Source organism: Chrysochloris asiatica, unplaced genomic scaffold (genome assembly GCF_000296735.1).
Source record: "Chrysochloris asiatica unplaced genomic scaffold, ChrAsi1.0 scaffold00026, whole genome shotgun sequence".
NCBI lineage: Eukaryota > Metazoa > Chordata > Mammalia > Afrosoricida > Chrysochloridae > Chrysochloris > Chrysochloris asiatica.
The window spans coordinates 19,669,164-19,684,906 of record NW_006408544.1 but is presented as its reverse complement, the minus strand read 5'-3'; the positions used below and the strand labels follow the sequence as shown (position 1 = coordinate 19,684,906).

Genomic DNA, 15,743 nt, shown 5'->3' with positions numbered 1-15,743 from the left:
TGCGAGGGTTGGAAATGTAAAGGTAGACGTTTTGTAGCAAAAGAAAAGGAGTGATTGACTTTGCAGTCCAGGAGCGGAGGTCCCTGAGACCATCAAGGAAGACAAGTGGAGTGCTGGACCCTACCCAGAGAAACAGTGACGCCAGAGATGGAGGCAGAGACAATGATGTGGAGAGATGGAGCAGCTGGGAACTCTGGACCCAGAGAGGGAGAGGGGCTGTGTTCTGACGACTAGGGGGCAGGCTTGCAGGGAATACCCTTTGGTTGGTTGATGATGCATGGAGGGGATTGTAACCATGGCAATGTAACGATATACGATAGGATGATGTTCTCCCATGTAAACTCCCATGGAAACTATCAATGTTCTCCCATGTAAACTATCAAATAATTCACAATAAAACATTAAAAAAGAAAGTGGTGTCAGGGAGGCCGTGTCTGACTTCCTCTGATTTCGTAAGAAGGAGGGAAAATCAAACTCAGAACCAGCCCCAGGCTGATTCCTATGAAGCAGAAGTTAGGCATGCCTCTACCCTTCAACCTTGCTATCCTCTTTTGACACCAGTGTTCCCTCCCACAATATTCTTTCCTCTCTGCTGGATTCAATAATCTGTTGCAATGGTTACACAGAACTCACAGATAATACTCTCGATTATGGCGTTTATTAAGGATGTAAACAGGGTACAAATCAAGATCAGAAGCAACTCTGAAGAATGCCTCTTCCCTGCCATACTGCAAGTAGCCTCTTATCTTCAGCCTCTTAGCGGTGTGGCCCCTTTGGCTTCTGCCTTGCAAATGTTACAGAGCTCCCTTAGTGCTGTCTGTGAATGCCCAAAGGATACATTTTGTAAGCTGGCCTCCTGCATGTAGACCCTCCCCTTTATTGAGTACATGGACCAGGAACCCTCAGCTGCTCTGTCTCTTCATGTTGCTGACTCCACTGCTGCCTCTGCTTCTACTGCTTTTCCAGGCAGGGAATCTCATGATCTGCTTATGGCTCTGGATCATGGGTTTATGCTTCCTTGTAAAACTAGGTGAATGGCAGAACGAACCAACCCTGCATTGCAGTGCTGTACACCCTATTTGCATGGTCACACCCAATCATTTGGTAGGAGTTACAAAGACCATGCTAAAAGAGATTATTAAGTAAATTCACTGAATGACATGAATAGAAGAAATGGTAAAGTGAAAGCTGAACAGAAAATTTCAAAGGACAGAACAAAGTATTATAATGAAATGTGCAAAGACCTGGAATTAGACAACCAAAAGAGAAGAGCACACTCAGCATTTCTCAAGTGGAAAATTTAAGCCTCAACTTGTAATATTGAAGGATTCCGTAGGTAAGTATTGAATGATGCAGGAAGTGTCAATAAAAGATGGAAGAAATACACAGAGTAACTATACCAAAAATAATTGGTTCAAACATTTCAGCATATGGCATATGATCAAGTGCCAGTGGTATTAAAGAAAGAAGTGTAAGATGCACTAAAGGCATTGGTGAAAAACAAGGCTCCAGAAATTGACACAACACCAATTGAAATTGTTCTACAAACTCATGCTGCACTAGAAACACTTACAAATCTTTGCCAAGAAATTTGGAAGACAGCCAGCTTGCCAACCCACTAGAAGAGATCCATACTTGTGCTATCCCAAGTTACGGTGACCCGACAGAATGTGGAATTAGTGAACAGTATCTTCAATGTCACATTTTAAAGTAAATATTTACTGAAGATAACTATTAAATATTTGCAGCAAAACATTGATAGGAAGCTGCCAGGAAATCAAACCAGACTTAGAAGAGGACATGGAATGAGATATATCAATGCTGACATCATATGGATCTTGGCTGAAAGAGAATACTAGAAAAATGTTCACTTGTGTTTTAATTATATGGAAAGGCATTCAACTTTGTGGATTATAACAAATTATGGATAACATTGCAAAGAATGGAAATTCCAGAAAACTTAATTGTGCTCATGAAGAACCTGTACATAGACCAATAGGCAGTCATTTAGATAAAACGAGGGTATACTGCATTGGTTTAAAATCAGAAAAGAGGTGCATCAGGTTGTATCCATTCATCATATTTATTCAATCTGTATACTGAACAAATAATCTGTAAGGCAGACTATATGAAGAGGAACATGGCATCAGGATTGGAGGAAGACTCATTAACTCCCTGCAGTATGCAGATGATGCAACCTTGCATGCTGAAAGCGAAGAGGACTTAAAGCATTTATTGATGAAGATCAAAGACTATAGCCTTTAGTATGGATCACACCTCAGTGTAAAGAAAGCAGAAATCTTGGCAAGTGCACCAATAAACAACATCATGATAAACAGAGAAAAAGATTTAAATTCTCAAAGATTTAATTTTGTTTTAATCCATAATCAATGCCCATGGAAGCAGCAGTCAAGAAATCAAACATTGCATTGCACTGGCAAAATCTGCAAAAGTCTTCTTAAGAGTGTGCAGAAGCAAAAATGTCACTTTTAGGACTAAGATGCACCTGACCCATGGTATTTTCAGTCTCCTCATATGCTTGTGGAAAGCTGGACATTGAATAAGGACGACTAAAGAAGAATCGATGCATTTGAATTGTGGTATTGTCGAAGAATGTTGAGAGTACCATGGGCTACCAGAAGACCGAATAAAGCTGTCTTGGATGAGTTACAACCATAATGTTCCTTAGAAGTGAGGATGCTGAGACTTGTCTCATTTACTGTGAACATGTTGTCATGAGGGACAAGCCTTTGGAGAAAGACATCATACTTGGTAGAGAGCCAAAAAAATAATAATAATAAAAGGATACCCCCAACAAGATTGATTGGTACAGTGACTGCAACTATGTGTTGAAGCATAGCAATTGTGAGAATGGTGCAGAACTAGGCAGTTTTTATTTCTGTTGTACATAGGATCATTATGAATCAAAACTGACTCTATGGCACCTAACAACAACAATTAGGTGTCAGGCTTAGGTACTTAAGACCTAAAAAGAAAGCTATTCTGTTTCTGCCTCTATGGTGTTTTTTATAATTGAAACAGACATGTAAGTAATAAACAACACAGTAAAGACGGTTGTGTATGTCATACACTCAGCGCACACACACATAGAGGAGAGAGTACAGTATGTGCACCAAAGTCTACTGGGAGGTAACAAGGGGAGGATTTACAGAGGAAATAAGTCTTAAATGATGTGTAGAATTTTTTGCTAGTTGTAGTAGGGGCGATCAGAGTCAAGATATCAAGCAGATCCTTTTACATTTTATGGAAAGAAATTCTTTAGTACCCAGCTCAGGGCTAGAACATGTAGAAGAAAATACTACAAGTTTGTTTGTTTTTTAATTATCTTTCTATAAGGAGCTCTGGAAGCATAATGGTTACGAGTTGGGCTGCTAACCTCAAGTCAGCAGTTCGAAACTACCAGCCATTCCACAGGATAAAGGTGAGGCTTTCTGTTCCCACAAAGATTTACAGCCTCGGGACCCCTATACAGGGTTGCTATGAGTCGGAACTGACTCCACCGCACACAGTACCACCAACAACAATGACTTGGTATACTTAAAGCATCATGTGAGAAGTAGTATATATTCTGAAGTCCTCCTCTTTTGCTGGGAAATAAACGACTGTTTATCTCCCTGTTTCTTTAGCATGTTCAAATGTTGGCAGACTCAAGTGAATAGGTTATGGGGTACATTGGGCATCAGTCTTTTATTAGGCAATGGTAGAAAATCAAGGATGACCTGTACAACACAGTTTTCCAGAACTAGAGTCTTAAATATTTAAAAATAACTTGGGGTTTTTCCTGTTTTTTAACCTGTGATTTGGCAAACAATAGGTCAATTATAATTTAAAACAAAATAACCTTAGGTTGCTGATTCTCATTACTGGTCTTGTTGTTTAGTGCTGTCAAGTTGATTCCTACTCATCGTGACCCTATATAAGGTTTCCAAGGAACAGCTGGTGGGTGTGAACCACCAGCCTCATGGTTAGCAGTCTATTGCTTACCCTACAGTGCCACACCAGGACTCTTCTTCTATCTTAAGATAATTTAATCATAAGAAAACAGAACTATTTCTTCACTGAGGTATTCTGTGATGGTTACAGAATGTGTCTCATAATAGATGTTGTTATTATTATGTGCTGTGGAGTTGGTTCCGACTCAGCAACCCTGTACAGGATTTCCAAGGCTGTAAATCTTTACAGGAGCAGAAAGCCTCATCTTTCTCCCACGAAACAGATGTACCCTTGTAAATTGAGGTGTTGTAGAGTTGTGATGTCTGATGGATCCTGGCTGAAAGCAGAGAATATTAGAAAAATGTTTACCTGTGCTTTATTGACTACGCAGAGGCTTTTGATGGTGATCACGACAAGCTATGGACAACATTGCGAAGTACGAGTATTCTGGAACACTTACTGTGCTCATGAGGAATCTGTACTGGACCAAGAGGCAGTTGTTCAAACAGAACATGGGAACACTGAATGGTTTAAAATTAAGAAAGGTGTGCGACAAGGTTGTATTGTTTCACCATACTTATTCAACCTGTATGCTGAGCAAATAATCCAAGAAGCTGGGTTATATGAAGAAAAACTTGGCATCAGGATTGGAGGAAGACTCATTAACAGTTGCTGAAAGTGAAGAGGACTTAAAACATTTACTGATGAAGATCAAAGAGCACAACTTTTGGTATGGGTTACATCTCAATGTAAAGAAAACAAAAATCCTCACCACTGGACCAGTAAACAGCATTCTTATCAATGGAGAAAAGATTGAAGTTGTCAAGAACTTCATTCTTCTTGGATCAACTATCAACACTTATGGAAGCAGCAGTCAAGAAATCAAACAACTTATTGCATTAGGCAAATCTGCTGCACAAGACCTTTTTAAAGTGTTGAAGAGCAAAGATGTCAGCTTGAAGACTTAGGTGCGCCTGACCCAAGCCTTGGTATTTTCCAATAACTTCATATGGATGTGAAAGCTGGACAATGAATAAGGAAGACCATGGAAGAATTGATGCTTTTGAGTTATGGTGTTGGAGTAGAATATTGAAAGTGCCATGGCTGCCAAAAGAACCAGCAGATCTGTTTTGGAAGAAGTACAGCCAGAGTGCTCCTTGGAGACCAAGATGACCAAACTTTGTCTCTCGTACTTCAGACATATTGTCAGGAGGGAGCAGTCGCTGGAGAAGGATATCATGTTTGGTCAGGTGGATGGTAAGAGAAAAAGAGGAAGATGCCCAATGAGATGAATTGGCCAAGTGGCAGCATCGATGGACTCAAGCGTGGCAACAGTAGTGAGGTTGGCCCAGGATCAGGCAGTGTTTCGTTCTGTTGTGCATAAGGTCACTATGAGTCGGTACCGACTCAATGGCACCTAACAACAACAACAACAGAGTTGTGGAAAGTTTAAGTATCTTCAGTGTTCTGGGGAATTGGTTTCTTGAAACCTGCTGTGAATCCTTTTGTAAAAAATAATCATTGTATAATTTACCTATTTTGTACATTAATTCTTTGGAATATTTGAGTTTTCTTAAAGTGAGTTGCATCATAATACCTTGCAAAATAATATATGACATTTGTGCAACATTGTACAATTTGTCTTAATACATTTAATAATTTAAAAATACCCCTGATAGTTATTGTTGTTATTAAGTGCCTTCGAGTTGATTCTGACTTATAGTGATCCTGTATAGGGTTTCTGAGGCTTTAAATCATCAAGGGAGCAGAAAGCCTCATTTTTCTTCTGCTGAGCAGCTGGAGGACTTGAACCGCAGACCTTGTGGTTTACAGTCCAGTGTTTATTGTATGGTGCCATCATGCTCATCCCAGTAGTAATTTGGTTTAATTTTATATGTTTACCAGAAAGTCCATACTGTATGCCTGATTTTTTAAAATTGTAAAACACTTTAATACAGTTGTTGTTAATTACCATGGAGTTGGTTCCGACTCATAGTGACCCTGCACCGGTTTCCAAGGCTGTAAATCTTTAGAGGAGCAGAAAGCCTCATCTTTCTCCCGTGGAATAGCTGGTAGTTTCGAACTGCTAACCTTGGTTTTAGCAGCCTGATTCGTAACCACTTTGCTACCAGAGTAGTTACTGTTATAACATTTCCTTCTACCAGTATGTTTTTATTTAATAATTTTAAAGATGGTACACATAAAACTATAAATTTATGACTAAACTAAACTAAGTACATAAGCCTGATTGTATTTAAATACCAAAAGTCATTTTACACTATTACTTTCCAATGTGACTTATTGTTTGTTTTTCAGTAATTCTGGGTGGATTTTAACGACTACTCTTGTCCTCTCGGTAATGGTCTTGCTCTGGATTTGTTGTGCAGCGGTTGCTACAGCTGTGGAGCAGTATGTACCCTCTGAGGTAATCTTCATTCTAAGTCTCTTAGACCATTTGAAAACTGAGTCATATCACTTGTCGTTGCAAATGCCTAATTGTCTAACTTTAAAACACTAGGTCTGTTGACCACCAAAATGAGAGAAGATTTATTTGATGGTTAGCACACATGCTACCATGTGACACGTTTGCAGCACAGAAATCACTGTTCCCAGTTTTCTGTGATGCTAACTGCCATAGTGACGTGTTGGCTCTCTTTAGTAAAGTGTCTCTCCCTGGTTGAGACTGAGGGAAGGACCCGTTAACATCAGTCTCTAAGGTGTTACATTGGAGAGCAAACCTATAAAAGTACTTAAAATTGAATGAATTGCCACAAGTATTACAGAGTAACTGCTGCGGTAGAAACAGCAAGTGTGAAGCATTTTGGTTTTGAGTTGTCACCCCTAGTAGCTAACCCTGAGAGAAATGGAAAACTGTTGTGACATCCTTAGTAATTCAGATTTCACTGTCCCAAGAAATGTAACAGTTAAGGTAAGGGGTTTTTGTCTTCGACTTCATTTGTGGTGAAAAGGTTATAATTTGATGATTCAGTTTTGGCTTTTAAGGAAAGACAGTTATTTATGTAACTAAATGTAGGATAATATGTCTGTTGAGACCAACTGAAATAAACTTTAGTTCTCTTGTGCTTCCCAAGTGCAACAAAAAAAGAGAAAAGAAAAGAAATTATGGAAATTAAAATAGGATCTAATATGTATTTGGCATATGCATGGCTTGGTGCTTGATAACAGTCTTATCCTAGTAGTCTCTAAGATACATTTTACTGTAAGATTTACACATGAATAATGATGAAGATGTTATATATATTTTATCAAGGTTACTGTTGATAGTTCACCATTTATGAAATATTTCATATATTTAATATGTAAAACCCAGTGTCCAGCAGTACTTCTCAGCAGGTTTTGTCATCCATTTTATAGGTTAGTAAACCGATAGAAAGGTTCAGTGACATTCCCAGGATTGCATAGCTATGAAAGTGTTGATGCTGGAATTTAGTTCAGGTCTTTAAGACTCTAGACCCTGTATTGTTTCCTGTGTAAAGTCTGGCCTTTGGCTGATAAGGTCCATAAGTAGCATAAACGATATGTATAAAGTATCAAAGAAAGCAGAGACTGTGTGCTGTGATTGTCGTGTCAGGTAAGACTTTTAGATAATGGGGCTCTTGTCCAGAACCTTAGAGAATGGGTGGTAGAGTATAGATTAGCAGAAAGTAGAGGGTAGCCGATTTTCCCAGGTACACAATTTTCCCAGGTACAGACAATAGTAGAGGCAGGACTTGAAGGACCTAACCTGATTACTTACCTTAGTCAATTAATTACTTATCCATTAGGTAAATAATGGATAATGTTGGACAGGATTGTGAAGAACCTTGAATTATAAAAATTATGGAGAATGGGTAAATTTCTGTGAAACTTTTATGTGTATGATATAAATATACTGATAACATCTCTTGCTACATCACTTTCTTGTGTACTTCCGATTTGCGTATTTCAATCATTTTAGTATCCTGGTAGAACTGAAGTTATGCTTCAGTTGTCTTTACTTACTGCTTCCCTTTGACCTACCTTATGTACTCTGAACTCTTGTGGCAACAGAACTACCATCCAGTAGCCATCAATCTTTATTGACCCTACCCTATGACACTCGTTTTCCTTTCTGTATCATAAGCCCTATTCTTTCTCCTTATTCCTAGGTTACCCCTTAGGAAATAAAAGTACGCATAGAGACTGATCTGGCTATTGCTGGGAAAGCTTGGATAGCTGGCTTCAGGTGGAATTGAGCTTGGTAAATTCACCACAACCTGGATTTGGTCCCTCACCTTGCTGACTAATGTTGTTGAACATTGTACTAGATAATTGATATGTGTATATATAAATATATATTAGTCTCATTTTCCAGATACAGAACTGCACTAGATATTTTATAATTGTCTTAGTGTCATATACCAATAAGCAGTAGGGCCAGGACTTAACCCAGGTAGTCTCTGACTAATCTGGAATCATACGTAGGAGAGTTGATTATATGATCATATCAAGAGCCGATAACCTGCTACTGGGATATGTGGTTCATGTCTCTGAGCTAGGATGCTCAAATTCTCTGTTCCCTGGACAGTTCTTAGATGACCATTTCTTGGTTTGGCCCCTCTGCTCTCCTTACTTACCTTATAGATGGGACTTCCTCTTCTGGTGGTGTTTAGACTGATCTGTGCCTCTTGTGGTTGGGTGTGTTTAGATGACAAATGGGAAACTTCTCCTTCTTTTCAGATGGCTCTCATCTTTCTTCCTGTTGGATGATGTGAGTGTATGGTTTTAATTCTGTAAGCCATTTTCTCCCCTTATGTTTAGGGTCTTTGGGGAATACCTCACTCTTCCCACATATGCCCTCCATGTCCCTGTGATCATAAAGCATTGGAGCCCTGTTGGTTACTGTTAAGTCCCTCCAGATATCAACCACATGGATGTTACTTTCTTACTCTTTTCCAGACCGCTCTTCTGATCCTTAACAAGTGTGGTTGCTTCTTCATAGAGCCTACCCAGACTTTTCTAAGGAGATAACTTTTCTAGAAAACTGTGGAAAGTAGCTGCTCACTACTTTTAGATTTTACTTCATCTGTGGAACCACATGTTGCTGAGATAATAATTCCGTTTTAACTATACTTTTATTATAAAAATACTATATGGTATAGAAATTTATAAAGTACATATAAACAAAACAAATATTCATTATCTCATCATCTGTAACTATTTCTGTTAGCGTTTTTGTGTATTTATTTGAAGCTTTAACAATTTTTAATACATATTAATTTTTTGCTTCCCGTTTAAAAATATTACAGTACAAATACTCCACTAGTCACCAGTATTTTCTCCTTTGCTGACTGTAAAAATACCTGGGAATTTAACATTAGAAAATGTATTCACATTTTCATAACCAAAAGCCATCTATTTCATTTAATTTTTTTAGTGGAGAAGTATTCTTTACTGCTCTGGTAGTGGGAGGGGGGGCCCCCAGGAGCTCTTGGTAGGAGCGGTGGGATCCACTTCCTCTTCACCACCACAGGATTCTGACTGCTAAGGAGGAAACTTCAGATCTGAGGACAGTGACTAGGGTTGTACTTGCTCCTGTGGATTGTGTGCTGGATGCTGCAGAATGTGAAGCTTGTTAATGGTGGTCTGCACATACGTAGTTGGCTTCTGATCACCCAACCTCTGCTTCAGGACCACCATGATCCCATTGCTTTTGGGTTAATGGTTGTCTGATTAAAGGATTATTTTATTACTGTGTCGGTCTGTGTTCTCAATAAGCTCTTCTTTTAGGTGGTAGAGCTAACTAAGATTAAGGGGAGGCAAAATAAGTGAGTAGGCTAATTTCCTTATTAAGTGCATAAATAAGAAACATACAGACTTTGAACCCCACAGTGTCCCCCCAGAAAAGGTTATTTGGAAGACAGGATGCTTTGATACCTGAAGCTCTAATATTCTTCCCTTGCAAATCCTTATCACCTCTTCACTAGGAATTCTTCTCAGACAGATTCATTTTCTTTGGAGAGCAGTTCTTTGATTTTATTCTATGGGCAGTATTCTGTTGCTAGCCATTCTACTTGTTGATGTTGTTATGTGCCAACGAGTCGGTACCAACTCATAGTGACCCTATGCACAAAAGAAACACTGCCAGGTACTAGGTCAACCTCACAATCGTTGTTAACGTCTGAGCCCATTGCTGCTGCCACTGTGCCAATCCATCTCATTGGGAGTCTTCCTCTTTTTCTCTGACCCTCCACTTTATCAAACATCATATCCTTCTCTAGGGACTGGTCCCTACTGATAACATGTCCAAAGTATGAGAGATGAAGTTTGCCCATCCTGACTTCCAGGGAGCATTCTGGCTATATTTCTTCCAACATGGGTTGGTTTGTTCTTTCGGAAGTCCGTAGTACTTTTAATATTCTCCTCCAGCACCACAGCTCAAGTGTATCAGTTCTATGATCTTTCTTATTCACTGTCTGACTTTCGCATGTATGTGAGGTTATTGAAAATACCATGGCTTGGGTGAGGCTTACTTTAGTCCTCAAGCTGACATCTTTGCTCTTTAACACTTTAAAGAGGTCTGTGCAGCAGATTTGCCCAATGCAATACATCGTTTGATTTCTTGACTGCTGCTTCCATGAGTGTTGATTGTTGATCAGAACAAAATGAAGTCTTTGAGAACTTCAATCTTTTATCCATTTATTGTGATATTGTTTATTGGTCCAGTAGTGAGAATTTTTGTTTTCTTTACATTGAAGTGCAAGCCATACCGAAGGCTGTCGTCTTTGATGTTCATGAGCAAGTATTTTAAGTCCTCTTTGCTTTCAACAAGCAAGTTTGTATCATTGGCATATCGCAGGTTGTTGATGAGTCTGCCTCCAATCTTGATGCCATGTCTTTTTTCGTATAATTCAGTTTATTGAATTATTTGCTCAGCATACAGATTGAACAAGTATGGTGAAAGAATACAACCCTGTCGCACACCTTTCCTAATTTAAAACCATTCAGTGTTGCCTAATTCTGTTCAAACAACTGCCTCTTGATCTATGTACAGGGCCCTTATGAGTAAAATTAAGTGTTCTGGAATACTCATTCTCTCCATTGTTGTCCATAGCTTATCATGATCCACACAATCGAAAGCCTTTGCATAGTCAATAGAGCACAAGTAAATATCTTTCTGGTATTCTGTGCTTTCAGCCAAGATCCATCTGACGTCAGCAACTATATCCCTCATTCCACATCCTCTTCTGAATCCGACATGAACCTCTGGAAATTCTCTGTCAATGTATAGTTACAGCCGTTTTTGTATTATGTTTGGTAAAACTTTACTCGCATGAAATATCAGTGATATTTATTGTCCAATGATTTCCACATTCCATTGAATCACCTGTCTTTGGAATGAGCACAAACACGGATCTCTTCCAGTCAGTTGGCCAGGTACTTGTCTTCCATATTTCTTGGCATAGATAAGTGAGTGCCTCCAGTGCCACCTCACTTTGTTGAAAGACTTCAATTTGTATTCCATTTATTCCCGGTAACTTGTTCTTTGCCAATGCACCTTGGACTTCTTCCTTCAGTATCATTGACTCTTGATCATATGCTACCCCTTGAAATGGTTAAACATCGACTGTTTCTTTGTGGTACAGTGACTGTGTTTATTTCTTCCATCTTCTTTTGATGCTTTCTGCATCATTCAATATTTTGCCCCAAGAATCCTTCAATACCATGAGTTGAGGCTTAAATTTTTTTTCTTCCATTCCCTTAGCTTGAGAAATGCTGAGCTTGCTCTTCCCTTTTGGTTTTCTAACTCTGGATCTTTGCACATTTCATTATAATATTTGACTTTGTCTTTCAAGCTGACCTTTGAAATTTTCTGTTCAGCTTTCATGCCTCCTCACTTCATTTACTTTAGCATCTCTATATGCTAGACAGCAAGTTTCAGAGTCTCTTCTTTGGTCTTTTCCTTCTTTCTTGTCTTCTTAATGACCTTTTGCTTTCTTCCTGTATGATGTTCTTGATGTCATCTCACAACTTTTCTGGTTTTCAGTCTTTAGTGCCTAATGCATCAAATCTGTTCTTGAGATGATCTCTAAATTCATGTGGAATGTCTTCAAGGTTATATTTTGGTTCTCGTGGACACGTTTTAATTTTCTTTAGCTTCAGCCTGAATTGGCATGTGAGTAATTGATGTTCTGTTCCACAGTCTGCCCCTGGCCTTGTTTTGTCTGATGACATAGAGCTTTTCCACCATCTCTTTTCACAGATATAGTAAATTTGATTTCTGTGTATTCCATCAGGTGAGGGTCACGTGTATACTTGTCTTTTTTGTTATTTAAAAAGGTATTTGTAATGACTGAGTCATTTGTCTTGCAAAATTCTACCATGCGTTCTGCAACATCGTTTCTGTTACTAAAGTCTTAATTTCCAAATCCTTGTCCTTCCTCTTTGTTTCCAACCTTTGAATTCTAATAGGCAGTAATTATCAATACATCTTGACTGTATAGTTGATCAATTACATACTGAAGAAGTTGGTAGAATTCTTCTATTTCATCCTCACTGGCTTGGTGCATATATTTGAGTTATTAGTGGTATTAACTGGCCTTCCCTGAAGACATATGGGTATTATCCTATCACAGACAGCATTGTACCTCATAACTAATCTTGATATGTTCTTTTTGATGATGAATATGACACCATTCCTCTTCAATTTGTCATTCCCAGCATAGTAAACCATGTGACTGGCAGATTCAAAATGCCAATACCAGTCCGTTTCAGCTCATTAATGCCTAGGATATTGGTGGTCATGCGTTCCATTTCATTTTTGACAATTCCCAGTTTTCCTAGATTCATACTTATTATATTCTGTGTTCTGGTTATTAATGGATGTTTACAGTTGTTTCTCTTCATTTTGAGTTGTGCCCCAAGGGCTTTACTCCATTCACATCATCACAGTTAACTCTACTTTGAGGAGGCATTTTGAGTGCCTTCCAATCTGAGAGTCTCATCTTCCCACACTATATCTGACAGTATTCTGGTTCTCTTCATCATGTTTTAATATCTGGTGCTGACAGTGTTTCACTGCTATCCATAAGGTTTTCAGTAACTATTCAGAAGTAGTTCGTCTCTCCTTCTTCCTAGTCTGTCTTCATCTGGAAGCTTAGCTGAAACCTGTCCAGAGTGGGTGACCCTATTGGTATTTAAAATACCCATGGCAGAGCCTCCAGAATCACAATAACACGCATGTCACCACAGTAACAGCAAACTGATAGACGAGTGGTGGGTCCATTCTACTTAAACATGATTTCATTCTTCATCTGGAATCAGTGTTTCCACATTCATGAGGAAGATGTTGCTTGATAGTCTTTACATGTATCTATATATATGACTATATATGATGAGCTCTGGTAACATAGTGGTAATGAATCAGGCAGCGAACCTCAAGGTCAGCAGTTCAAAACTACCAGCTGTTCCGCAGGAGAAAGATGAGGCTTTCTACTGCCATAAAGATTTACAACCTCAGAAACCCTGTACAGGGTCACTTATGAGTCGGAACCAACTCTACGGCACATAACCACCACCATCATATATATATATATGACAGCTTTATTGAGATGTAATTCAAATATAAATGATTTTTAGTATATTGGCAGAGGTGTGCAGCCATGACCATAATCAATATTAGAATGTTTTTATTACCCCAGAAAGAAAACCCAAAGCCTGTTTGTAGTCATTCCCATTGCCTTCCAAATACCACCACCAGATAACCAGTAATTTCCTTTCTGACTCTACAGATCTATCTCTCTGTCTATGTGTAACTTGACCCCTGTGCAAGGATGACATGCAAATTCATGAAGTGTCCATATTTTAAAAAAAAAGTTACAGCGACTGTTTTTCAGTCTTCCAAATCAGTAGTCCCGATAGTCAGGAGGGAGCAGTCCTTGGTAGAGTAAAGGCTCAACAGAGAAGAGGAAGACTCTCATCAAGGTGGAGTGTCACAGTGGCTACAGCATGGGGCTCACACACAGGCAAGATGTTCAGGGTTGCACAGGACCAGCTGTGCTTCATTCATAGAGTCACTGTGAGTTGACTTGATGGTACCTAAAAACAATCTTGATAGACTTTCTTGAAAGACACAGGACAGTTACAAGGGCTTATTATGAAGAAAATGGAAAATCATATTGGTGAGAAAAAGGTCAGGAAAGGGTGCCAAGGAATTTTTTCCATCACAGCAATGCACTTGCTGATTTTTCCAGGGTAACAAGGGCTGTTCTGTGCTCATTTCCTTGGGAAACCTTACCCCACCCACCCTGAAGCCCTGACTTTGCCCCTTGCGGTGAATTTTTTGTTCCACAAACTCAAAGAACATTTCAAAGAAATATAATTTTGAGCCCCTGAAGGATGCCAAAACTGCCATTTTAGTGTATAAATCAAAGAGTTACAGAATTCTCTGGGGGAAGGATTAGAGAGAGAGAAACATCACCTTCAGAAGTGTATAGACCTAGAGGGAGGGTAAGTCAAGAAACAGTAGCTCTACGTTATGATATTTTTGTTTAATAAAGTTTTTATGGTTTTGTAGCAGTAGTTTCTGCTTTGTTCCTCTCATCTTTTAAAATTGTTTCTATCGTTTTCCAATGAATTAAGTTAAAAATTGATAGTAGAGAAACTTGCCCCAAATTACTTGACTATTCAGAAGGAGAGGTCAGTTTTTAAAATTATTAATCACATGAGGCATCAGCATCTAGAATCAGAGCACATGGCATGGCCATACTAACTCCATTTAAGCCTGAGCAGTTTTTCTTAATTAAAAAAACCCACTGCTGTCCAGGCAGTTCTGCCCCATAGCAGTCCTCTAGGACAGAATGGAACTGCCCCATAGGGTTCTCAAGGCTATAGATCTTTACAGCAGCAGACTGCTGCATCTTTCTCACGCAGACTGAGTTTGAACCACCGACCATTTTGTTGGCAGCTGAGCACTTAACCACTGTACCATCAGTGTTCCTATTTTTCTTGATAGCGAGTTTTTTAAATATTCCCTAAGTATTTTAAGTTTGGTGTGTGGGAAACTTCTGTGGTCATCATCTGGAAGCTGAATTATATTCTCTTTAACACTTTGCCTAAAAGCATTCTTTCATTCTTTTTTTAATTGTTCATCTTTTTTTAATGTTTTATTGTGAATTATGTGGTAGTTTACATGGGAGAACATTAGTTTTACATTCATCCTATTGTACATTGTTTCATTGCCATGGTTACAGTCCCCTCCATGTATCATCAACCAAAGGATATATCCTACAAGCCTGCCCCCCGGTCGTCAGCACACAGACCATCTGCCCCTCTGGGTCTAAAGTCCCCAGCTGCTCTATCTCTCCATGTCATTGTCTCTGCCTCCATCTCTTATGTCACTGCTTCTCTGGGTAGGGTCCCGCTCTCCGCTTTTTTCCCTTGATGGTCCCAGGGACCTCTGCTCCTAGACTGCAAAATCAGTCACTCGCCTTCTTTTGCTACAAAATGTCTACCGTTAACATTTCCAACCCTCACAGTCAGTCCTGATAACAGTTATTCACTATTGTATCACAAGAGACCTATCCCCATCTCCTTTCATCAGCTCCACCCAGACAGATTATATACTACTCAGTGGAGATTCTACATTTCTCCATGCCCTCTGGATCTAGGTTCCCTCTTGAAAGCTTGTAAGCCAGTCACTTCTTGCCTTTGTAGCCCCCCTCCCCCCACTTTGGGTAGCCAATGTCCCATTCTTTCATTCTGATGTCTGTGGAATTCTTTTACCAAATATCCCTGGGTTAAATTGTTAT

General features: G+C 39.2%; 1 protein-coding gene across 1 annotated transcript in view; it reads left to right on the top strand.

Annotated features, from left to right (window-relative positions):
* TMEM59 (transmembrane protein 59) overlaps window positions 1-15,743 on the top strand; it is a 53,502-nt gene that overhangs the window by 36,633 nt on the left and 1,126 nt on the right. The window contains exon 7 of the mRNA XM_006839796.1: window positions 6,271-6,379. Coding sequence (XP_006839859.1) covers window positions 6,271-6,379 — 109 coding nt within the window. The remainder of the gene's footprint in view (window positions 1-6,270; window positions 6,380-15,743) is intronic.